We start from the raw sequence: 25928 nt of genomic DNA on the forward strand, positions 1-25928 counted from the left end.
GACAATATCTTAGACAAGAAAATAATAAGAGAAGTGACATTCATATTCTAACCTAATATCTTCTAAAAGTTGAAGAGTAGAAGATATTTTCATATTTTCTATAGTTTATTAATATTCAGTTAGGTGTCTTTCAGCTTCGGGTGTAAAATATATTTTTATTTATTTATCTTTCTAAGACTGTCTATTAACATGATTTTGAATTTTTTTTTTGCAGATAATATATAAATATAAATTCTCTAAACACTATGCACGGCACCGAATACATCTTTCTCTGTACGATCTCTCTCTCCCTAGAATTTAAATTAGGCACTTTACTTTCATTTTCACTGACCCAACTAGTTGGCCATTAAAAATGGATTTAAGAAGAAGAAATATCTTGAAAAAGGAACCTCACCTCATTCCATTAATTTATTCTACACTGATAGATGAATTAGTGACAAACTTGTACCCTTTGAGAGAAGAGTTGGGAACAGTGTTTCACCATAAAAGGGTATACCTTTTCCACACTTCCACACGCTCTCTGCATTCTCTCTCCCTCTTTCTCTCTCTTTCTCCCATTGGTGGCTTTCATCTCAAAGCTGGAACCATCTCACAAGCCAAACCAAACAACACCAAAACCAACATTCCTAATATCAACGCCTTCCCCCAATAAGGAAAGTAAAATCCACAAGTACAAATCCAGCGACAAATTCCTTACTCAGCTAAACTCTTCCAACTTCATATCCATCCATCACCAACACCACCACTCCACAAAAATAAACAAAACAAAAATCCATAGATACCTTCTCCCACCACCATCTGCTACCAAGCTTCGATTTCACAAAAGCTAAATTTAGTTAACACCTGCATATTAACTTCTCTGCTACACGTTCCTCCTCACACTAAACAAAACAATACTCTTTTTCTGCTTTTGCTTTTCACAACACACTCCATAAATAGTCAACGACTCACCCCTCCCTTGCTTTTTTAGGTGGGTTTCTTTGATTGTATGTCGGTTCCTTCTGCGTGATGTACCTCGCTCACCCGGCTAATTCAAGAGGCTAAAGCTGTTCGCTTTCTTTTTCTGTTTTTCTTGTTTTTCCAAAAGAGGATAGATTAAGGTGAAGGGTATATATACATGGCGAGGGAGAAGATTCAGATTAGGAAGATCGACAACGCCACCGCCAGACAGGTTACGTTCTCCAAGCGTCGCAGAGGGCTTTTCAAGAAAGCCGAGGAGCTTTCGGTTCTGTGTGATGCTGATATTGCCCTCATAATCTTCTCTTCTACTGGGAAACTCTTTGAGTATTCAAGCTCCAGGTCTTTCTCTTTCTCTCTTTTCTCACTCTTTATGTTTTGATGGGGTTTTGGGTTGGGGATGGTCAAGATAAGATCTATATCTATAATGACAGTTTTTCAGACAACTTCGCTAACTAAATGAACTCATTGTTGCGTACCAAGCATGTATATGTCATGTTATATCGGTTCTGCTGCTATAGATGGTGAGTTTTCATTTTAAATGAGTTATGAGAGTTCTGACTTCTGATACAGTTGTTGGGCTTTAACGGTCGTCTTGTGTTGTTTAATCGCTTCTGAGACATTTGTGTGCATTGTTCTTGAAGCTCAGTACCCACTGTTCATTTCTGTTGTCTGTTTTTGTTGACCATTCCTCCTTTGCTTTCTTGTTGTGGAGTTTTTTGAGAGTTTTAGGTATGAAAATTTATTAGATTATTGTACCGATTAATTTACCAGTTTAAGCTAATACATGAAGCATCTATGAACTGAAAGAAATGGATGAACATGAGTGGATGACATGAATCTGGGCAAGGTGATTAGTGCTGATTTGCAATGAGATGTGTGTAGCAACTCCTCTTTTGTTTCCTCGGTGAACTTATGAGAAAAGTAAAAAAAGACACCTGTTTTTTTTTTTTTTGCTGCATAATTTATTACAATGATATTAGAAGAATTTGTTTGAAAAAAAAAATTCTGGAATGATTTAAAAGAATTATTTACAATTTTTAATAATATTAATAAAAATATTAATAATATATAATAGCAATAAATACATTTTTATTATTCAATAGAAATAATCTTTCATTTTATTTTTCTTTCTTCTCCATTATTTTGTTCAACCAAACCATTTCCATGTTCACTCATATTTCCCATCTCTATTTTCTTTTCTCTTTCATTCTCTCTATTTCTATTTGTGAAACAAGGACAATCATTGTTATTTTTTTTTATAATTAAATTTGTACTTATATGCTGTATATATGTGGCTCGGAAAGAAAATGATAATAATTTATGCCTGTACTTCACATTTCAGACGTTGTTCTCCGATTCAAATATTCACTTTAAATGACGATTGATGAAACATTTCATTTGGTGAATTGCTGAGATTATAATTTTAATTCTGATTAGAAAACAACATTTATAATATTGTATCTGTTTTTTTCTGATTACAATTATGTAATGCTTAGGTAAAACCAAAGTTTGCTGTGTCAAAAACAGTTTTCTTTTTCTTTTTCCTGAAAACAAGTTGTTTATAGAAACACACTAATTAGATAAAAAGCTTGTTTTTCTCTGTAGAGCTATGGATATATGTAACCCTTACACTTTTGTCACCTTTTTTAGCAAATATACGATTGCATACATTTTTCTTACTTATTTCAAGGTTATCATATAATGTTGCTTCTTTGATAACAAGTGCTTTGAACTTTTAGTGTTGTTGAGATAGTAATATGAAAACTGGCTATATAACAAAATGTGACAATTATGAGAGAAAAGAGAATGATGAGTCACTCCAATCCCCTGGGTTGTCCATCGTGATATTTGTGGACTTAAATCTTTGGAAAATGAATTCACCACCATTAACAATCCAGATGAAAGTATGCGGAAACTTGATGAAATAGTTTGTACATGCCAATTTAGCCCTGGTTTGTGACAGTAATTATCATCATCATGATATCTGATATAAGCAACAATTCACTATGCCCCTTAATTTTTTTTACTCATGATTTAGAGGCTTCTTGCTGTCAAAAGGTTTTATGCTTCAAGTAATTGGATTTGTGTATCTGCTTTTACATTTTAAGAAAATGTGAAAGAAAAATTAAATAATGGGTTTTCTTTGAGTTAATCTTATAAGAGGCAAATTTGCAACAGGGAGCTTATAAAAATTTCTTGATAAACCTTGATCAATATTACTCGGATAGTTTACTGAATATGCAACTCTATATTCTATATTGTGCTTGGAAAGCCGAATTTGGCTTTCTTTTGGGTGGGTGTGAGCGTTGGTAATAACACCTTTTCCCCCAACAAAGTTCTCAAACATTTAGAAGAGTAATAGAAGAGTAAGAAAAAGAAAAAATTGAAATTAATTTATTTATAAACTAATTTTGTAAAAGAAATGATTTTTTAAAATCTTTATTTTTTAACCTGTAAGTGATGATTTTTTTTATTAAAGTTATTTATCGATAAACTTATCCAACTTATCCTTATTAAGTGACATTGATTTGCCTATAATCTGTAGGTTTTGACAAACCTGTTCCTGCATTAAAGCTGCTACTCTACATGTACCTTGTCATTCTGATTAATTTCCGTCTTACAAGGCTTAGAATATGGGACGTGGAGTTCAAGGTTTTTATTTAGAAATTATAAGAAAAATTGGTTGGTGTAAGAGAAGTAATGAGTCATAAATAATAGTTTTAAATTTTAAATACAATATAAATGAATTGTTTATATATGATATGACATGACAAGACTTAAGTTGACTCATCAAACGAAGTGATCTAGTCTCGTAAAGTGTTATATATTTGGAAAAGTTTCTCTTTAAGAAACTTTTCAAAGAGAAAAGATAGTTTCTTCATCAGGTAAATTTAACTCAAGCTATTTTCATAGAAACTTTCTTACATAGGTTTTTATATATATAGTTTTGTAATTAGTAAATAAATTAATTTTAACTTAAAAATTGCTTAATAATTAATTTATGCGTCGTAAATAAATAAACAAACACAAAACACAACATGTTTTGTTTGATCTTAAGTTTACTTTTATTTCTTGGTGGTTGTTAATGTATCCATCATGTGACTTTTGATACCATTGTCTTATGAAGCATGAAGGAGATACTTGAAAGGCATCATTTGCACTCAAAGAACCTAGCAAAGATGGAACAGCCATCTCTCGAGTTGCAGGTTGGTGGTTCCTACATTACATTTCGTGTTGAATTGTTCTTGGTTCAACAGAAAGTAACATTACAGAATTCATTCACCACAATTTCACGAGACAGTGAATTCATGATCTCGTGTTGTCCCACTTGATTCCATGTTTAGGAGATTGGAACGAGTTATACTTTTAGAATAAAACTATTTCGAAGGTTTAAAACTTCAATGACAATCATTAATTTCTGAAATGATTATTCAGCTGGTTGAGAACAGCAACTGCACCAGATTGAGCAAGGAAGTTGCCAAGAAGAGCCATCAACTAAGGTACAAAGTCTCACGTTTTCATAATTGAAAATCAATTTTGTTTGTTGAAATGTAAACATGTATATAACAATGAAAAAGAAATGCAGGCAACTAAGAGGAGAGGATCTTCAGGGTCTAAACATCGAAGAATTGCAACAACTGGAGAGATCTCTAGAAACTGGATTGGGTCGTGTGATAGAAAAGAAGGTGTTGCATACATAAATCTATCTCCTGCAGTGTCCACCAGCTCAATAATTTCCCTAATGACTTCATATAATTGATTAAACCTTTTTTATTTTCAGGGAGAGAGAATTATGGAAGAGATCGCTGATCTCCAAAGAAAGGTTAGAAACTGAACATTGGGTATCATTAGTAGAAGATCCACAGATTACAGATTAAATCATGTTGCATTCATTGGTCCACAAATAAAGCATAAACTAATTAAGTGAACCTGCAGGGAATGGTACTGATGGAAGAGAACGAGCGACTAAAACATCACGTACGATATATATATTTTTTGTCTCTAATTTTAACATGAAACAACATGAAACATAGAATGAAGTTGTGTTGTGTAATTGTGTTGCACCAAAGGTGGCGGGCATGGTTAATGGTCAAAGACGTGGTGGTGCCGAATCTGAGAACTTTGTTATGGATGAAGGTCAATCTTCAGAGTCTGTGACCTACGTTTGCAATTCTGCAGGACCTCCGCAGGACTATGAAAGCTCAGATACGTCCCTCAAACTGGGGTTAGTCTTCATTAACACTTTAGCACAAACATTCAGAACTTAGTTAACTTTTCCTTATTTTGACAAATGCTAGGATCTATGTAATGTTTTATTTTCTATATTCAAACTCAAATTGCTATGGATTATTACTTGTATGCTACAATACTCATTTAATCTTTCATGAATTACTTGCAGGTTACCATACTCCGGTTGATGGGAAAGTGTGTGAAGAGATAAAAACTCAAACGAAAAAGACAATATGATGGTGTAAATTTTCGTTAGTGATTGTGACTCTATTGCCATGGTCGTACATATTAGTGGTTAATTGTAATGACCAATGGGTATTCTAGATGATGTTGAAAGTAACAGTTAGTGAGGTTTTTAATTGCCTTTTTTTTTTTTAACTAGTACTATAATCCTGGCTTCTCTGCGTCTTATTACATGAGCAAAAAGTATTTTAGGTTTTAGATATTTTTTTTATAAGTATTTATAGAAGAAAATATTATGTATAGTAAAGCTTTTAATAGGTTAAATTTTAATTTCTATCAATGCTTGAAGAAGATAGATGATTAATGCAATAGAATCTTAATGTGATTTTATTAGACGTTTTATATAAAGAAATTATATCTGTAGAGGGTGTGTTAGAGAACGAGTATAGCCTTGGTACTTTATATACATTCTCCTCAAAACTATGTATGGAGAATAGATTTGTGGTTTGGCATAGTTACACACGTAGAGAAAATCAATATAAGAGAAATCTAAAACTATTACCTACTTTTTCTTCTAAAATTTTTAACACACTTTCTAATTATAAGAAGCTCTTGATATGTATGTGATAGTATAATGTAATTATGCATATAGAGTTTTAACAAATATTTTGGTATTTCTCTAAGGTATTTTTATTAGAAAGTTCAATTTGTACAATTTATACTTATAAAATTGATTGGTTTATATGCATCTTTGTAGGCCTATATAGTCCTTTGGTTCCAAAATTTATAAAAATTGCTCAATATTTTTTTCTCAATTTATTTACTGAATGTGGTTATATAATTTATTAGTAATCAATGTGATCCTTTTTAATAGATTGACGATAATATTGTTAAAAAAAATATGACTTGAAGTGATACATTATCTTTGTTTTTAGAAGAAAAATGTTCATATTTTCTGCCAAGTCATTTATTTCTAATGAATTTAATATTGACTTAATAAAACGAGTTACATTAACTCCTTTTAATAAATATTAGGAACATATTGAGTAAAAAATATATTGAGAGAAAATATTGAATAAAATACTGAGATAAAAAAAAATATTAAGTCTTATTTATATATTATAAATTTATTTTATTTTTAATTAATGCCGGATATTTAACCCATTGTTCTCATATTGAAATATGAAAATCTTTTATATATGACTAGATATTTTGGAAGTGATCAAATAATAAGTGATAGAATATATTTAATAAATATATCAAATAAACCTTACTATGAGCTTTATTGTAAAATAAAGAATTATTTTATTGATATACTAATTATATTTTTAGAATCTTTATTTGTAATGATCAAAACCTTTGAAAAAAAATATAAAAATATGTTAAAATAAATATGAAAATTTTTAAAATATTTTTTCTTAACTATTATGGAAATATTGAAAAGATTTTTTATCTTAATAATATACTATGTACAAATAAAAATTTGTGAGATTCTATTCTATTTAATAGTATTTATTACTAATAAAAAATTGTAATTGATATATAAATTAGAATCTAAATTAATATCTAATATTAGATACCATAATTTAGCTACTTACTATTTTTTTTTTTAGCTTCTTTCTTCAAAGCATTAACTATATTAGTGTATATATCCCATATGCAATGTGATCCTTATTGATACATGACATTTTCGGCTTGGACACCTTTTTGGTGAACACATGCATATTACCCAACAACAATATCCATGTTTAAATGATGATAGAATTTTGTGTGCAGTACTTGTTATCATGCTAAATGATAACACAAGTTACCTTTTACTCTTTTACTCTTGGTCACTCTCAAACTACACATTTTTTTTATGACAACAGATGAAGACCATACTCCAACCTTTCCCATGCATGGACATTGTTTTTCCTAACTACGGTTGATGATCACACATGCTATGTTTGGGTTTACCTAATGCAAAATAAAGTGAAACTCATACTCATATTTGTAATTCCATCAACCTTGTTAAAAACCAATTTGATACCCACATTAAAATCTTACGAATCAACTATGATAAAGAATTGTTCATGTGTGACTTTTTTCATTCAAAAGGAGCTTTCATCAAACATCTTGTATCGAAACTTCCTAACAAAATGAGAGTGTGGAATGTAAACAATGATAATGCTTGATGTCACCCTTGTTAAAAAATAGATTTTAAACCTAACTCAACCCTACAAAATCGGCGTGTAAGATGAAGTTTTTACTCACTTCTGTATTATAAACTCGCCTTATCTCTAGTTGATGTGGGATATCCAACACACCCCTCACATTTATATACATTTCGAGCGTGAAACTAAACATTAATAGGAAGTCTGATAGCAACCCGATAGTCGATGAGATGATAAGCTCAACAAACAACAAATCTCTCGATAATAGATGACACAATAGGTCGAACAAACAATAAATCTCGTTAGCATAAGCTCTAACTCAAGGTTCTAATATCATGTTAAGAAGTTGACTTTAAGCCTAACTCAACCTTACAAAATCGATTTGTAAGGTGAGATTTACAACCACTTATAGATGAATTTTATCGACGAAATTTGCAAATCCATTATTAACAAAAATATTTGTCAACAATTAAAATTCTAATTTATCAATGAATTTATTACTAATGAAAATTTTCGTCAATAACTTAAATTGTAAAATTCATTAATAAAATTCATATAAATTATGTTTTACTAACATTTTTTTATTGGTATAATTTTGTAGTGACTAAACACACACTACATGTTTGGGATGATGGATTATACTATGCAATTAAATATGTTTTTTAAATAATATTATGAAGAATTATTTTGTTCCATGGATTGAAATGTCTAAGTACTATTTATACATTTAGTTAATATGTTGACTATTATCAAAATAGAAAGATTTTACTTACATGTTTTTTTTTCATTTTTTTTAATCTGATTGTGTTGGTAGTTGCAGAGTGGTTGTGGTGGTTGTGGATTTAGTTTGGTGGTGGCAGCAGTTTTAGTAAGGTAGTGGTTGTGATTGTGGTTGTGGTGTTGGTGGTGGCTATAGGGTGTTAGTGGTGTTTTTAGTTTGGTGGTGGTGGTAGTGGCAACGACAATAGTAGTGGTGATGGTGGTGGTGGTGGCAGCGACATTGGTGGTGGTGACACTGGTGAAGGGTCATGAAATAGAGGATGAGACTAAATTGAACAAATTTAACTAAATTAAGGACTTATTTGAATAAAACACAACTAGTCATAATGTGAACAGTGTCACGTCATGTGAACATTGTCAGTCTGTACACTCTCTCATTATCAATTTAAATGGCGTCAACGAAAAAAATGAAATTGAACATAATTTAGCAAATCAATGACCAAATTGAACAGACAAAAAAAAAAGAATCAAATTCAACAAACTGGACCAAAAGAGGGACCAAAATAGTATTTAAACCATATTTGTTACCTTCACTTTATCATAAATGTCAATCGATCAACAACAATAATAATTATATTTAGAACAAAATAGCTTACAGTGATAGTATATAAAAAAACTCATGACACCAACTATAAAAAATAATAAAGATGTGTTTGGATTGAAAAAATGATTTGAGTATGAATGAGTAAATGGATTTGAGGAGATAGAGAATAAGTTTTGTTTAAATTAAAGAAAAAATGTCACGATTTGAGTGGTATTAAGACGAAAGTTTGCGTATGATGTGATAAAGTGATAGATTAAAAATGTTTTAATAAATAAATTTAAATATAAATAATAAAATTATATTAAAAAAATTAAAATTGTTATTTAAAATTATAAAAATATAATTTGTTATTATTATTAGTATTAGTATTATTTTATGGTTATTATTATTATTACAAATTTTTGTTCTAAATAGAATTAAACAAACATATTAGTTTTCATAATGTACAAAGCTAAAAACATATCTCAGTGTTTTACTTGACCAACAAAATAGGTGGGTAATCACATTAGTCAAGTAGTCAAAGTGAACCGCCCATCTCCTCGTATCTTTCTAAAACACAAAGATGAATCCTTGCCCTCATCTCTCCATATCCACTCTCAGATATCATCCAAATAATTTGAAACAAGCATCCTCGATCAATGGATAACCATCCTCACTAATAGTTGTGTTGAAATTGAGGTATGTTATAGATCAAATTTGTCATGTTAGTAATAATAAAATTGTATTATTATTGATTTCATTGTGATATTTATTGAATTAATATGATAAGATCCTTAATTGGAATTAATGACTTATTGTTATAATAAAAATTATAATAATGAGAAATAAGTTTTATATAATTTTAATTTAAATTGTTTTTGATCATAGGAATATTAAGGATAAGACATCATTAATTTGGATAGATCGATATGTTTGTAGTGATTTTCATCAGATAAAGATTAAAAGATCTCATTTTTTAAGTTATACATATAAATGATCCAAATAGATATATAACCATTAAACTGACTCAAGGGGGAATTCCTTATAATTAAGATTACCTTTGAATTGTCAATGGGAAATTATTTTGAAGAAATATATAATTCTTGTGGAATTAATGATTAATCAATAAATAATCCATCAACTCTTGGTAGTGAGTTTGAACTCTATATAAATAAAAACCTTGGCCAGGGTAGTCATTCATTGTTTATTAACTTATAAGAATTTGATAGTTATACCATACTTTAAAGTTAACATAAAAATTTAATGGGAAAAAATATTATATTAATCTTTTATTGATTCAAAAATAAAAGATATTTAATATGATCGGATCGTTAAAGAGTGTTGCTAGATGCCATTAATAAATTAATGAGTTAATTTATTACCAATTTAGTAAAGAACATTCCGGTCACACATTAACTAACAATGTTCTAGTTTTTGTTGGACAAGAAAAGTATTATTGATTAAATTAAAGGGTTTAATGTTAATTAATTGATATATTTTCTCTTAGAAGAATATTATTGTACTTTTTTGCAATACCAAAAGTACAATTAATAAAGTTTTAATTAAGTAAGACTTAATTAAAAAATTGATGAATCAAAATTTAAATATGATTTAATAAGATTTATTTTATTACTGAAAATAAAATAAAAATTAGATTTAGTTTTTATGAGTTAGGAGCTAAAGATAGATGTAGGCCCGAGTGATTTTCAATAAGATAGAATAACACCAACTTAAAAAGATATAAAAGGTAGTGAGTGACACAACAAAAACAAAATCAATCTTCCACAGTGTGATACACACGTAAAGCCTTAAATTGTTTTTGAAGGAAATAAAGTCTTAAGATCATTGCAGTCAGGTATTTTTCTTGAAAGTTTTATTCTTATTTGTTTCTCAATATATGTAATTTAATTAGAAATAGATAAATTATTTTTCTTGTGTTCCCTAAACAATGAAGCAATGAGAGTTAAAAGACTTTTATGTCGTTCTTATGTTTCCCATTTTACCATGAGGTTATCAACATGAGGGTTAAAAAATATGAAATAATATAAATGTTAATATATATATATATATATATATATATATATATATATATATAATTGGATTAAAATTCTTCTTCTATCAAATATTTTGATTTACTTTTTCAATTAAAAAAAAAGTTCCTATCAATAAAATTATATTTCTCGATACATATAGATGTCCTATATTATTAAATACTAAATAGTATTAAATATTAAATAATACTAAATAAATAGATTTATAGTATTTAATTTAAATATTATATTCATATCGTATTTATATGAATAGAATATTTAAATTATATTCAAACTTTTATATTTATTTTTTGTATTTTATTTTTTTAGTTTAATATTATACCAAGTATAAAATATAGATACAAAGAATTATGAGGAGAGATGAGTCATCTCATTTTGAAGGTAGATAAAAAGAATATAAAAGATGGAGAAGAGTCATTTCATTTCTAAATAGATCGAAAGAATTTAAAAGATGAGAAGAGAAAGATATGGAGAAGAGTCATCTTATTTCTAAAGTAGATCGAAAGAATATAAAAGATGAGAAGAGATAAAAGATGGAGAAGAGTCATCTCATTTCTAGAGTAGATCGAAAGAATTTAAAAGATGAGAAGAGATAAAAGATGGAGAGAAGTCATCTCATTTTTAGAGTAGATCGAAAGAATATAAAAGATGAGAAGAGATAAAAGATGAAAAAGAGTCATCTCATTTGTAGAGTAGATCGAAAGAATATAAAGGATGAGAAGAGATAAAAGATGGAGAAGAGTCATCTCATTCCTAAATTTAATAATTTAGGATAATAAAGAACATAAGATATGAAAGATGGAGGAGTCATCTCATTTGTAATTTAATAATTTAGTCTCATTCTTAAATGTAGTAATTTAGGATAAAAAAACATAAGATGCCTCGGAAGGAGTCATCTCATTCCAAAATTTAGTAATTTAGTATAAAAAGAAACATAAGATATGAAAGATGAGAATGAGTCCTCTCATTTCTAATTTAGTAATTTAGTCTCATTTCTAATTTAGTAATTTAGGATAAAAAAGATGAAAGATGGGAAGGAGTCTCATTCCTACATTTAGTAATTTAGGATAAAAAAGAACATAACATATGAAAGATGAGAATGAGTCATCTCATTTCTAATTTAGTAATTTAGTCTCATTTCTAATTTAGTAATTTAGGATAAAAAAGAACATTATAAAAGATGGGAAGGAGTCTCATTCCTAAATTTAGTAATTTAGGATAAAAAAGAGCATAAGATATGAAAGATGAGAATGAGTCGTCTCATTTCTAATTTAATAATTAGTCTCATTACTAAATTAGTAATTTAGTCTCATTTCTAATTTAGTAATTTAGGATAAAAAAGAACAAAAGTCATCTCATCTCTAATTTAATAATTTAGTCTCATTTCTAATTTAGTAATTTAGTCTCATTTCTAATTTAGTAATTTAGAATAAGATATTAAAGACGGAGAGGAGTCATCTCATTTCTAATTTAATAATTTATATAGTAAGTTAGGATGAAAAAGAACATCAAAATATGAAATATGGGAAAGAGTCATCTCATTTCTAATTTAGTAATTTAGTATAGAAAGAACATCAAGATATTAAAGATAGAGAGAAATCATCTCATTTCTAATATAGTAATTTAGGATAAAAAGAATATCAAGATATATGAAAGATGGGGAGGAGTCATATCGCGTCATCTCATTTTTAATTTAGTATAAAAAGAAAATCAAAATATTAAAGATGGAGAGGAGTCGTCTTATTTCTAATATAGTAAGTTAGGATAAAAGGAACATCAAGATATTATTAAAGATAATTTAGTAATTTAGGATAAGAAGAACATCAAGATATTACTAAAGATAATTTAGTAATTTCTGACAAAAAGAATAAGATATTAAAGATAATTTAGTAATTTAGTAAAAAGAACATCAAATATTAAAAATAATTTAGTGACTTAATAAAAAGAACATCGACATATTAAAGATAAGATAATTTAGTAATTTAGTAGGAAGAACGTCAACATATTAAAGATAAGATAATTTAGTAAGTTAGTGAAAAGAACATCAATGTATTAAAAATAAGATAATTTAGTAATTTAATAAAAAGAACATCAACATATTAAATATAATTTAGTAATTTAGTAAAAAGAACATCAACATATTAAATATAAGATAATTTAGTAATTTATTAAAAAGAACATCAACATATTAAAGATAAGATAATTTAGTAATTCAGTAAAAATAACATCAATATATTCAAATAAGATAATTTAGTAATTTAGTAAAAAGATCCTCAACATATAAAATAAGATAAGTTAATAATTTAGTAAAAAGAACCTCAACGTAATAAAGATAGAAAAAGTCATCTCATCTCTAATTTAATAATTTAAGATAAGAAAAACATCAAAATATTAAAGACGAAGAAAAATCATCTTATTTTTAATTTAGTAATTTAGGATATATATATATATATATATATATATATATATATATATATATATATATAAATTTAGAAGAAATTAGAAGTGCCACAAGTGATGAAATAATGAAATTAGTATAAAGGATAATCATTCTTTTCAATGATCAAATGATTTTATATTATATTGAATCATATGATTTTTGTGTTTGTAGTAATACAATTTTTATTTAATATATAGTCATACAATTTGTATTTAATCCTATAGTCATACAATTTTTATTTTTAGTAGTTAAATATTAGCTTATCTTTATAATCATATTTTCTTTATGTTTTATCTTAATGTCTTGAAATCATTGAATTTTATTTTCTTGTCGTACTATTATATATATATATATATATATATATATATATATATATATATATATTACTTTCAATTTTTATCATTTAAAATTATATGGAGAAAAAAATTTAATGAGATAAAGAATTTTAAAATTTAGTAAATAAACAAAAATATTACTTACTTATCATATGTTTTAAAATATCACCGTTTTAATTTATTGAAACTTTGTTAGAAAGAATTCCAGCTAGGCAGACCTTGAAAAGAACAATTATAAATGAATATATTACTATAATATTAAATTAATATTTAGATGTCATTGTTGAATACAATAAAATATTTTTAAAACTTTACAGTAATATATAACTAATATATTAATATAATAGTTGTGATATTATAAAATGATATAACTTATGTAGAAAAGTTATGATGCAACTTTCAACACGTTCTTACCTCTATTATAGTTATCGAAACAAATCAAATGATATTATAATTACTAAGTTTGTAATTGTTTCTTTTCAGAATTGGATTGTGTAATTTTTGAATAAAATCATATAATTTAAATTATCATTGGCATTGTTAGTACGTTCAAATGTCTATTAGACTGTTCAAAGTTCTATTACACTGTTTATTGTTGTATTAATTATAGATGTTTTGTGACTTTAATTTTTTTCAACAACAAAAGATATATGTTAGAACATTTGAGCAGTGTTCGTTTGGGTGTGTTTCATTGTTTCAATGCATTTGAGAGAGCGGATTTGGTTTTGGAGCGTGTTCGGTTTCAGTCATTTGAAGAGATATGGAAGTGAAGATTTGAAGGATGAACGTATTATTTCATCCTCTAAAAAATGAGAGGATAAGCGAGTATAATCAGTTCTTTACGAAATTACCCTTCGCATTTTACTTGTTTGTGACCGGTATTTGTTTGTTTGTGAAGCTCATCCGCGATTTTGAGAGGTGAGTTATGGTGTGTGATTGTTGAGTGCATGGAAGGAGGGGGAAGAAGATGAGGTGGTTTGGGGTGTGATGGTCGAGGAAAAGGAGTGGTCGTGCGTTGAGGTGGTGGTGTGGTTGTTTGTTGGTAATCCACCGGTGTTGCGGTGCTGTCTGTGAGAGTGTTGCGGTGTGTTATGGAGGGGGATGACATCAGTGTGTTGTTGTTATAGAAGGGGGATGACACCAGTTACGTAACCGGTGCCTTGTTTTGTGAAGGACGACACCGACACCGGTGTCAATGGTTTTATTTTTTTTTATTTTTTACTTTTACTTTTTACTTTTTTTTTTTACCTTTTTTTTACTTTTTTTTTTAATTTTTTAATCTTTTTTAACTTGTTTTTACTTTTTTTTTAATTTTTTTTTAAACTTCATATAAATTTTGTTTAAAATTTAATTGTTTAACTTTCTTTTAAAATTTAATTGTATAGTTTTTTTTACATTCATAAAAATTTAATTTTTTTTATTTTAATTTTTTTTTATTTTAATTTTTTTTAATTTATAATAATTAATTATAATTATTTTTATAACATCAAATTACAAAAATCATTCTCTTTTTCTATCAAGGGTATTTTGGTAACTTTCTAATTTCATCTATTTTTACAATTTATTTTTTTATCACATCAATCAAATCTTTCACTAACTTTTATAAAACTTATCTCCAAATCCACTCATTTTACCCTCTAAATCTACTAAAAAAAAACACAAAAATCCATCTACTCAAATCTACACAAATTCATCTTTACATTCTCCCCCACATCCATCCCCCAAAGGAACACACCCTTAGAGAGGATGTGGGTACTTAACCATATAATTCATGTCAACGTATTAGACTTTTGATGAAACTCGTTTAATTAGACGGTTTGACGAAGGTGAATATAATATATTGGATCCTCTAATATCTTTGGAGACTTAAATTGATTTTTATGAAATGATTTTATTTGAAACTTAGATAATCCTACTTGGACAAATTTCAATTAAAACAATAAATTTTGTTTGTCTCAGTTGTATGTGAATAAATTATAGTTTTTCATATGATAATGATAATAATTCATTATAGAAAACTACTTTAGGATCTTAATATTTACGATTCTTACACATTCACTACATAAGTCATAATAGAATACTAACCACCTTGATCTATGAGAGATCCAATGAGAATGTGTTCTTCAATCTTTGTTCTTAACCTCGTCTTCCCAATTTATGTCGTTGCCTTTTTTTCTCCTCTCACGCTCTTTCTCTTGATGGCTCCGTGTGAAAGACCTCATGGCCATAGACGAATCCTAATCCCCTTTTATAAACCAATGTCCATCAAGTTGGACTAAGTTTTTTTTTATATTTATTTTATTTTATTACGACTTTCCATAATAACCAATAGATCCTTATATTTTATTAAATCACATTTGGACCTATCATAATATTTAAAATGAGTCACGTAATAAAATTAATTCGTCAATTAATTCTAACATTGTAATCCAAAAAGGTAAGACTAATTATTCTAAATATGAATGAAAATATGGTCACCACTTTCCCCTTCTTTATAGTTGATCTCTTGACTCTTTTAGAATAAAAAGGAGAAACCATTTGACAGACTTATGAGAGAAAGAGAGAAATGAATGCAAGAAGGAAAATGATCACACAAAAGAAGGTTTGGTTCAAGCAAAAATTTATGTGATTTTTATTTGAAGTGTATAGTCAATCGCCTATAGTGTCTACGATAAAGTTGTGATGCTCAACATATAAGGATATGTGCGACATCGATCAACCATTGACCGTTCAAGCTAAGATGCTCGACATATGAAGATATGTGCTACATCGACTAGCTGTCGGAGGTCAAAGTGATGCTTGACACATTACTATGATTTGGTGATCACTTCGAAGATTATGAAAACGTGTAACATCGACTAATCGACAACCACGCTTGTGTATTGACGTCACACGGGTGTAGTGCTAAACAACAACAAGAGTAAATAAGCTTGATAATTATCATAAAAAAGCTTGTAATCAAGTTTAAAAAGCAATTGGACCTTGATTAGACCAATCCTAATCACGGAACCACGTAAAAAATTATAAATAAAAGTCAAAGGTGTAGTTGTTGAAATTTTTTTCTCACATTTATTACAACATAAATTGACATTACCGATCAAATCATTACTGACTTAAACATCAAGAAACCTCTTTAAAAGGTATATCGATTAATAAGAGAACCGAACGAACGAGAGTTGAATTGAACAAACTGGAATGAAAACATGAAGATTGGACAAAATTGCTTAAATAGACATTAGATCTCTACACCCAAAACATAAGAAAACAAGATAACTTTCTATTATTTATATTAAAACAAAAATTGACAATGCATATTAACTGGAAACTATATTTTACCCGAAACTTTTTTTATTTTAATAATTTTCAATTAGAATTTCTCGATATAGAGATTTTCTGGAAGGAGAAAACTGTCTCGGAAACTTGGTTTGTTGAGTCCTTTCTGAGCCAATCATTTGACCAATTGATTTGACATAGGAATTTAGCACGACAGAATAAAATAATTTAATTTCCATCTCTTCATTGTTTTGACTTTTAAGGATTTATCTTACACGTGAATCCGAAGCAAGACATGTCCATATCCTTCCTATGTTTGGACAAAAATAAACAAAAGTGAACACACCACAATGCTACTCTACTCTTTCTTTGATTTCATCAGAGCTTTCTTCCTCTGTGCAAGCATGTAACTATACATGTGTATGCTACCTGCATAGAATTATGATGCCATGCAAAAGATTAATAAGGTTAACAAGAGGAATGTTAGTCAAAGCACAAATTAATGGTGAGAAAGATGTTAAGCTCATGCCTGGAACATAGATTCCCAATACAACAATAGCAGCACAAAAGTAATCGAAAGAGAAGTTCCATTTGTTTGGCATCCTTATGCAGTACTTCTCTGATGCCTGAAAAATACTGAGCTCGTTAACTTGGTAATGAAAAAACACCATATCAAATAGTTTCAGTCAATCCTATTCATGAGTCACAGACTATCAAATCTTTTTTCCCATTTCTCCGTTATATCTTTGAGAATCCCAAAATATAGCAGGTGGTCAGGTTTCAAAAGATCAATAAACACGAAACTTGAGGGCAATGGAGAAAAAAAAAAATCACAAAAAGAGGATAAAGCTTTTGCCTTCAAACTTCATAAGTTCCTTTTGGTGAATACAAGGGCAAAAGAGAAAATATGCATTCCTGGTGAACAAACAGAACCAAACCAATGGGATTCTAAAAGCATTGTGGACATTTGCTGCTCTAAATCTGTACCTTGATGAATGGCAAGGCATTGTATATCAGACCAACTTCGCTGCTGATGCCTGTTGGATATAGCACTAAAAAGGTGCTATACCTGCCAGAACAAAAGAGTGCAGTCCATATAACAGGAAGTCAGGAATATGAGAATGATTATCATATCAAATACAGAATTCCAAATTCAACTTCATACCTGAGCCACAAAAGCCATGAAGGGGCAGACCCAAATGCCTCTTTCAAGCCAAAGAAAAAATAGCGAATAATCTACAATTATTACAGCACAGCAAAGAGTATCATCAATATTGATTGTTGTTAATAGTTCTCTTCCCTTCTCAATAAATTATTTTGCCATGGATTACAAGGTATGTTTACCATGAGCAAAAGAAGAATTGTAAGGCAAGTCAGGGCACCAACCAAGTCTATAAGGCTTCTTTGGCAATCACCCAAATCATGTCTTAATATGCAAACTGAACTTACTGTTCAGAAGGGGTTTTGTGCGCAATTTATTTCAAAATATTGGGCCCCAATGATATATAGTATAGGTGTCAGTTAGCGAGATATCGCATGGCCATAATAAGGAGTTAGTCTGAACTTTGAGGTGAAATGGTCTTAAAAGCCTCATAAATTACACTAAAACTCCTAGAGTGTGTTTGGATAGAGTATTTTAATGAAGTAATTCATTTTTTTGAAGAATTTAGATTGCTTTGTAATGAAATGCTTTGTTTGGATACAAAAATTAAAAAGCATTTCAAATGCAAGCATTTTTTTGAGGGATTTCAATAAGCTAAATTAGTAGAAATTTAAATACCCTCAAAATAGGTGGAATTTGAAATTCTTCTCACTCAACCTCATATTCTAGACTCTTTGGTAGGCCCGATGACACAAACGGGGCCGACGATTCAAACGGGTCCGATGACCCGAATGGGCTCAACAATCCAGACGGGTCCGACGACCCAGACGGGTCCAACGATCCAGACAGGTCCGACGACCCAGACGGGTCCAACGACCCGAATGGGCTCAACGATCCAGACTAGGGGTGGCAAAACGGGCTGGGCCCAACGGGCCAGCCCGTCAGCCCGTGCTAAAAGGAACGAGTTGGGTTGAAGATTTCAACCCGTCAGTCCGTTCTGCCCCGTCCCGTCCAGCCCGTCAACTTGACGGGCCAAAGTACGGGCCAGCCCATCCTGGCCCGTTTTAAAAAAATAAAATAAAATAAAAATAATTAAAAAGATTAATTTTTTAGATTATATATTTTAAATGTATAAATATATAATAGTATTGTAATTTAAATCATTAACACCTACAAATTAAGTTTGAATTATTAGTTATAATTGAATAATTTAATATGTAAATTTAATAATTATTTTAACTTATCTAATTAAAAACATTAACTAATCAATTAAAAGTTAAAATAATATTTTATTTGATTAAATATGACTTTAATAATAATTTATATGTATATATAAACAAATTTAAAAATAAAACAAATTAAAAAATTTGAAAACTAATTAAAAAAAAAAAAAAACTAGACGGGCCAGCTCGGCCCGGCCCGTTAGCCCGTCCTATACGGGACGGGTTGTGACTATTGGCCCGTTTCTGTTTGACGGGCCAGCCCATCCCGACCCGTTTTTTGACGGGCCACATACCGGCCGGGCTGGCCCGTTTGCCACCCCTTATCCAGATGGGTCCGACGACCTAGACGGGCCCGAGGACCTAGATGGGTTTAACGACCTGAATGGGCTCGATGATCAAGACAAGCATGTCCGTTGACCCGAACGGGCCCGACGACCCGGACGAGCCTTACGACCAGAACGGGTCCGACGACCCAGAATGGCCCGACGACTCGGACGGCGCAGACTATCCGGACAAGACCAATGATTTAACGAGCCCAACAATCCAGACGGGTCCGACGACCCTAACGAGCCCGACGATCCAGATGGGCCCGACGACCCGAACGGGCCCTTCCAAACCTTCGGGCCCGACGACCTGGACGGACTCGACAACCCAAACAAACCCTTCCAAACCGTCAAGCCCGATGATCTAGACGGACACGACGACATGGACGGTCCCAACGACACAGATGGGCCCGACGACTCGGACGAGTCAAACTATCCGGACGACCTAGACGAGCCCGACGGTTTGGAAGGCCCGTCCGAGTAGTTGGACCCGTCCAGGTCGTTGGCCCGTCTAGGTCGTCGGACCCGTCCAGGTCGTCAGGCCCGTCCAGGTCGCCAGACTCGTCTGTGTCGTCGGGCCCTTCTTGATCGTCGAGTTTCCAAATTTATCATGAACTCAAAACATAATTAAACCTAAAATAAATATTGTTAAAATTAAATTTTATCTCACAATAAATTCAATTTTTTTTTCCAAACAAGAAATTGAAATGTAAGGTATTTTAATTTCCTTATCCAAACAAATTATTTAAAAATGAATGGAATTTAATTGCAAGCAATTCAAATGCAAAGTATTTCAATTTCTAAGCATTGTTGAAATGCTCCATCCAAACACAAGGCTAGAGTTTTGTTGAATTACCCCAGATGCTCCTCCTTTTTTCATCACTACACTAACCCCTTTAAGTGTTCAGAAATTATTACATTGACCCCCCTTATATGTCAAACGATCCTCCTAATTGTTTTAAAAATATTACACCATATAACCCTATAAGTGTGAGGTTGTTGAAAGATTTAAAGAAACATAGGGGAGGTGTGCAATGTCAAAAAACCTAATGGGAAATTAGTGTAATTTTCTCAAAAGCCTAAGCACGTTATCATGTTGTGAGCAAAAATGCAGTTTCTTGCTAATTGTAGGGGTTTGTATGCTGACAAAACAAATTAGAGACATCTGAGCATGACCATATCCATGTTAAACCAAACTAGATATTTTGGGTTTGGCAGGATCCTGTTTCCCTGGTCACCCCTAGAACCAAGGGGAGGAATTGAATGCAAAACCAACTTCATGATAGTCAAACTAGATCCCCTTACGAACTGATTTCCCTTTGGCCAAAGGGGAACCATGACATAGTAACAGAGACAGTTTGAGGAGGTGACTGCACATATTTGTTGAATCCTGTGAGAAATACCCTTAGGTGCATTTTTTTAATGGATTAAAGGCGTAGATAAATTCAAAAATCGAGAACTTTTGCAACTGGGCTAACTCAGATTATGCAGATCAAATAAAAAACTGAAGAGAGAAACTCAATTGAGCGAACTGGACAGATGGCATACCAAGCATAGTTTGGGATGAAACATGGGGACAGCAGAATCAAAAGACATTCCCAAGGCCAAGACTGCTTCCATACAAAGGTTCATGAACTTCAGAGAAATTCAAGAAAGGAGTGTGAAAGGGCATATCTTAAGTGTGACTAGAAGTTCTTCCATATAGGCATTATTGCAAGGGTAAGGAACGTCAGGTACTACAGTAAACGGATGAAGAGACCAGGGACTCTAGAAAGGAGAGTGAAGGAAAAAGGTAGTAAGGACCGCATCGCAGTTTGAGGTGGTGGCTGCCGCAGCAGTGATATCAGACAAAAGATCATAGCTTGAGTCAGAACTAACAGAGAACGTTGCAAAACACTATTTCAAATATGAAACATTGTAATTTTAGAACGGTGAACTTGGGATTTGGTCCCCTTCTTTGAATCAGAACTCAAACACTATTTTCTCAATCATTTATACACACTCTGTTATGAAGTAGCACCATGTTCTTCATCCAATAAACACCCACCCTTCTCCAGCAACATTTCTGGTATTTCCCAACATTTTATTAACAACTGTGACAGTTTTTGCCATCCTCAGCCTCTGCTCTCCATTTTTTCCAATCATCTTTGAGTCTCTGGCCCTTTTCTGCCAAACCTATCACTACTTCCACTCAACTGTGGCCTTTGCATCATGGCTTGACCCTATATCTGCACTTTTCTGTTTTAACTTAACCTTCTTGTGCTCACTTCTAAGTGTTTTCCCTTTAAATTTTATTTATTTGTAGTGGACATCCTTCTACCTGCTATCATGTCAGCAGTTTTGGTGGAGTTTGTTGGGTTCTACCAGATTACCTTGATATGTTTAAGAATCAGATGTTTAGAAACTGTTATATTTGTGTCCGCACAATTATTGCAGATCAACTTAAAGGAAGTTTAAGTCATATAACATGCTTGCACTGTTAGACATAACCTAGACTCATCAAACTAGAACATCATTTCAAAAAACTGAGTGGATCAATAGTTGTAACTGAGGCTGTTTTGAAGGTGGTAGTGTTTCTCTTTTCCGCTGGATTGGTGACTTAAAAGATCAAATGCCTTTCCACTACATCCTACACACTATACGATTCTTAAGAGCCAACTTGAGTCCAGATTCTCTACTAGGTTTTTGGATGCTGTCCTTTGCTGAGCATTAAAAATACACTATGTTGGTACTTTAAATATCTTTTTAATATATTTTAAAATGTCAAAATTTGTGGTAATCAGTATATTATGAAGGCACAATAGAGAAACAATACAAAAAAACCCTGCAGGAAATCCAAATTCTAGCCAACTCTCACAATGACATTTATCCCCAGAAAATATGCAGTTTGATCTTTCACTATGATGGCTGAATTTAAAATACATAAACATACTGATGGAAATGGAAACAGACACGATCAAGTACAAACACAACAACATGATGAAAGCAACCATGAAAAACTTGCCTCGGTGATGGACCAGCTGATTAGTAGGGAGGTAACGAGCACATGAGTCCGAGTCTTCATTCACAGATATAGGTAAATTTTCAATAAAAGAATATTACTGAAAGTGGAATTGATTTATTAAAGGAAGCAAAATAAAAATAAAAAAGTTCAAGTTTATCTTAACCTCGGGGAAACTCCATAAAATACCCCAAACCACGAACAACCTTGAACCTATCTGTGGCAAGGTTGCTGTCACTGGAGACCGCACCAGACCTTTGTCAACGGTAAACAACAAAGGAGAATACAGATATTATTAACATTAATTGATTTGTGAACAAAGTCCAAGTTCTTTCTATTATTGCCATTACTGACATGAATGTTTTCTTTGCTTGCGCACTAAATATTTAACATAATTAAAAATGGTGATACTCAAATGTCGCTGTTTGATTCGACAAATAACAATGATATAAGGAAATTAATACAAACTTGGTCTGTACTAAATTCCCATTTTTCCCAACCCTACGTAATTGCAATGAGCATAGGCGTACTCACCGACCAAACCATGAAGAATCTAGCAAGCCGCACCAAAAACCACATGAAACAAAAGTTGAAACTCAAGTTAATTCCCACAAGAAAACTTGAACATTTTCCAATCCAACAAAAAAAGGGTGTCTCCAGAGTTAACAAAAATTACTTCTTTTCTTAACTAGAATACCTCAAGAACAGCTGCAGTTTGAGAAAAAAGCAAAGGCTTTTCGGCAGCACGGTATAAGTTTTCATGGCCCGATTCCTTCAGCGTCTTCAGAACAGTAAACAGAACCTGAAACCTGCGCAGATCGACAAACTTGAGCAGTGACATGCAGAAACAAGGAGGTTGACAGCGAAAAAAGAGAAATTGAGAGAGAGAGAGTACCATCCAATGAAGAGGGTAAAATTGTAGGCGGTGAGGTAGACACGCCTGAGAAGGGAGAAGAAACCCGCCATAGATAGATACGAATGAGAAGAGTTTAAATCAGAAAATGGAAGAGATGTGAATGAAGGTATTGCTTATTGTTACCCATTTGAAATGGCATTTATGATGAATGGAAGCAAGTGTTGGTAGAATGTCCACTTGGGTAGTTCAACTTCCCGAAGCTACTTCTTTATGTTTTTGCCTCCTAATACGTGGGAATGTGAATCAAGAGCTGCTCTTTCTAGTTTAGCCACCTCAAAATGCAACAACTGAATCACACTTTTATTTAGGTCATTATTCTATTCTAATTTCTAAAACGTGACTATGGTGAACATGCAACAACAAGTTGTATTCTTCCTTGATAGAAAAAAAAAATTGATTAAAGAATATCAGTAAAAAATAAGGTTAAATTATAGTCTTTGTTTTTATTTTAATTCTCCATCCCTCGTGCTGATTTTTATGTTTTTATTTAAATTTTAGTTTTTAGATTTTAGAAAGTTTTTAACTTTGATATCATTTTTTATTTTACACGTGTTTTTTTATATTATATTAAAATCTCAAATTTAACATATTCATTTAAAATATCACCAAGAAATTTTGTTATTCGAGTGACATTCTTCTTGATATCTCCCCTGACGATGAACACAATCCTTTGAATGAAAGAAAGTTTTAAATTTTGTAATCTATGTGCTTCAAGTATGAAATTTGCAACCATCCTTAATTTTAACTACATTCCCTTTTAAGATTTGATTCCAAATTTTTGGGGGTAATGATTGTTCTTCTAGTGACCCTAGCGAGATAAGATTTGACCAAAGATTCAGACCATACCCAGCAACACTTCAATTCCCAATGACTCTCCATGTATATGATAGTTTCTGATAAGACCATAAAAATGAAAATAATTTGGACGATAAGCAGGTCCTTTTATAGTTATTGACCAGTTGTTGATTTCATTCTAATTTCCAAGAAGCTTTACTGTATTCTATGGATACAATACAACTAACATTGTTTATTGCACTGTTACCATAACACTTGCTACCATAGTTCCCGATACCTCTATGCAAATACTTCAAGCAACAAGACCTGTGTAATAAACCAAGTTGGTGTATTAAAAACAACGACAAATTAACCTAAAGAAATCATTTAGTTTTTTGAAACACATTGAATACCATAATTAATGACCAAGATAATAGTCCTGTCAATTCAAAAATTTGGAATGCCTAAAACAAACATAAAAATAAAACATTTTTATTATTATTTTTGAAATTTTTGATTTATTTTAAATCTAAAACAATTAGTACGAAAAAAATAATCTTTTATTCCTTTTTAAATCTAAAATAATTAGTACTAAAAAATAACTTTTAGTCCTTTTTCTGGAGACATAAAGCAATTAGTATTAAAAGAATATTTTGAAATCTTTTTTTTTAAATCTAAAACAAGAATTTTATTTGTTTGGACTTTGAGCCGACTTTCTCTTCCTATAAACTAGAGGTGGCAATGTCGGTTAGCCCGATCCATTTAGGTCCAACCCATATTAGGCCTACACATTGCGAGTCAGTCGAGCTGGCCCGTCCTATAGAGAATACGTGGCTTGTCTCGCATTCCTTTAGGCCCACTGGTAGCGGTGGATTTTGGCCGAGAATTTTTTGGAGAGTCAAAATAATACATTAAAAGATCTTGACTTTATTAATAATTGAATCAAAACTAAAATTTGTAGTTATTCCTTTCTCAATATAAACAACCATATTGTCAGTAAAAATTTCTTCTGCAATATTTTTTTATGATCTTCGTTGCAAAAAATGATCTTTTTAAATAGAAATAGAAATAGGAAGAGTTAAAATAAGATAAATTAAACATTAATTAAGTAAAATGTCAACAACTTTCTCTTATTGTCAAAGATTGACATTATTCAAGAATATTTGATAATTTTTTTAAATTCGGATGGTTATGAGCATCAACAATAAAATGCTGGGTTGAAATTTTAAACTAATCATCTCTTCATCAATATACCTATTTTTTAAAATTTATTATTAAAAAATAATTTATCATAATCTATTAAAAATTGAGACGTAATTATTAAAAAAAAAATTATTTGATAATCAAGTCGTAGTTAAAAACTACTTATGAAAAAATACATGGTACATTAATTTTTCTTCTATATTCATACAAAATGAATACACAAAAGACTCATTGGATAAAAATATAATACTAACTATTAAATTAATATTTAAGTATCAAGTAAGACAAGACACATTTTTTTTTCAATAATGAAAGAGAACAAATGAGAAATGAGAGCAAAATTAATAACTTTGTGTCTATTTTCATATTTTCTTTAGAAACAAAAAGAAACACGTGAGACTACGAGATAAATACAATTTGTGAAAAACTAAAAAGATAATAAAAAGAAAAATAAAAAA

General features: G+C 30.7%; 2 protein-coding genes across 2 annotated transcripts; one reads left to right on the forward strand and one right to left on the reverse strand.

The window, feature by feature from the left end:
* Positions 1-505: 505 nt before the first annotated feature.
* LOC114173964 (MADS-box protein SVP) lies at positions 506-5635 on the forward strand. The gene is made up of 9 exons (XM_028058672.1): positions 506-970; positions 1088-1299; positions 4088-4166; positions 4396-4460; positions 4547-4646; positions 4742-4783; positions 4897-4938; positions 5031-5185; positions 5360-5635. The coding sequence occupies exons 2-9, from the start codon at positions 1118-1120 to the stop codon at positions 5376-5378; spliced, it is 684 nt and encodes a 227-aa protein (XP_027914473.1). The 5' UTR covers positions 506-970; positions 1088-1117; the 3' UTR covers positions 5379-5635.
* Positions 5636-17152: 11517 nt separating this feature from the next.
* Positions 17153-23725, reverse strand: LOC114171090 (very-long-chain (3R)-3-hydroxyacyl-CoA dehydratase PASTICCINO 2A-like). Its single transcript, XM_028056331.1, has 9 exons — positions 23473-23725; positions 23275-23386; positions 23112-23130; positions 22744-22832; positions 22581-22634; positions 18094-18164; positions 17916-17997; positions 17458-17554; positions 17153-17357 (listed from the first exon to the last, which is right to left on the reverse strand). The coding sequence occupies exons 1-9, from the start codon at positions 23541-23543 to the stop codon at positions 17287-17289; spliced, it is 666 nt and encodes a 221-aa protein (XP_027912132.1). The 5' UTR covers positions 23544-23725; the 3' UTR covers positions 17153-17286.
* Positions 23726-25928: the final 2203 nt, after the last annotated feature.

This window comes from Vigna unguiculata, chromosome 2, assembly GCF_004118075.2.
Source record: "Vigna unguiculata cultivar IT97K-499-35 chromosome 2, ASM411807v1, whole genome shotgun sequence".
NCBI lineage: Eukaryota > Viridiplantae > Streptophyta > Magnoliopsida > Fabales > Fabaceae > Vigna > Vigna unguiculata.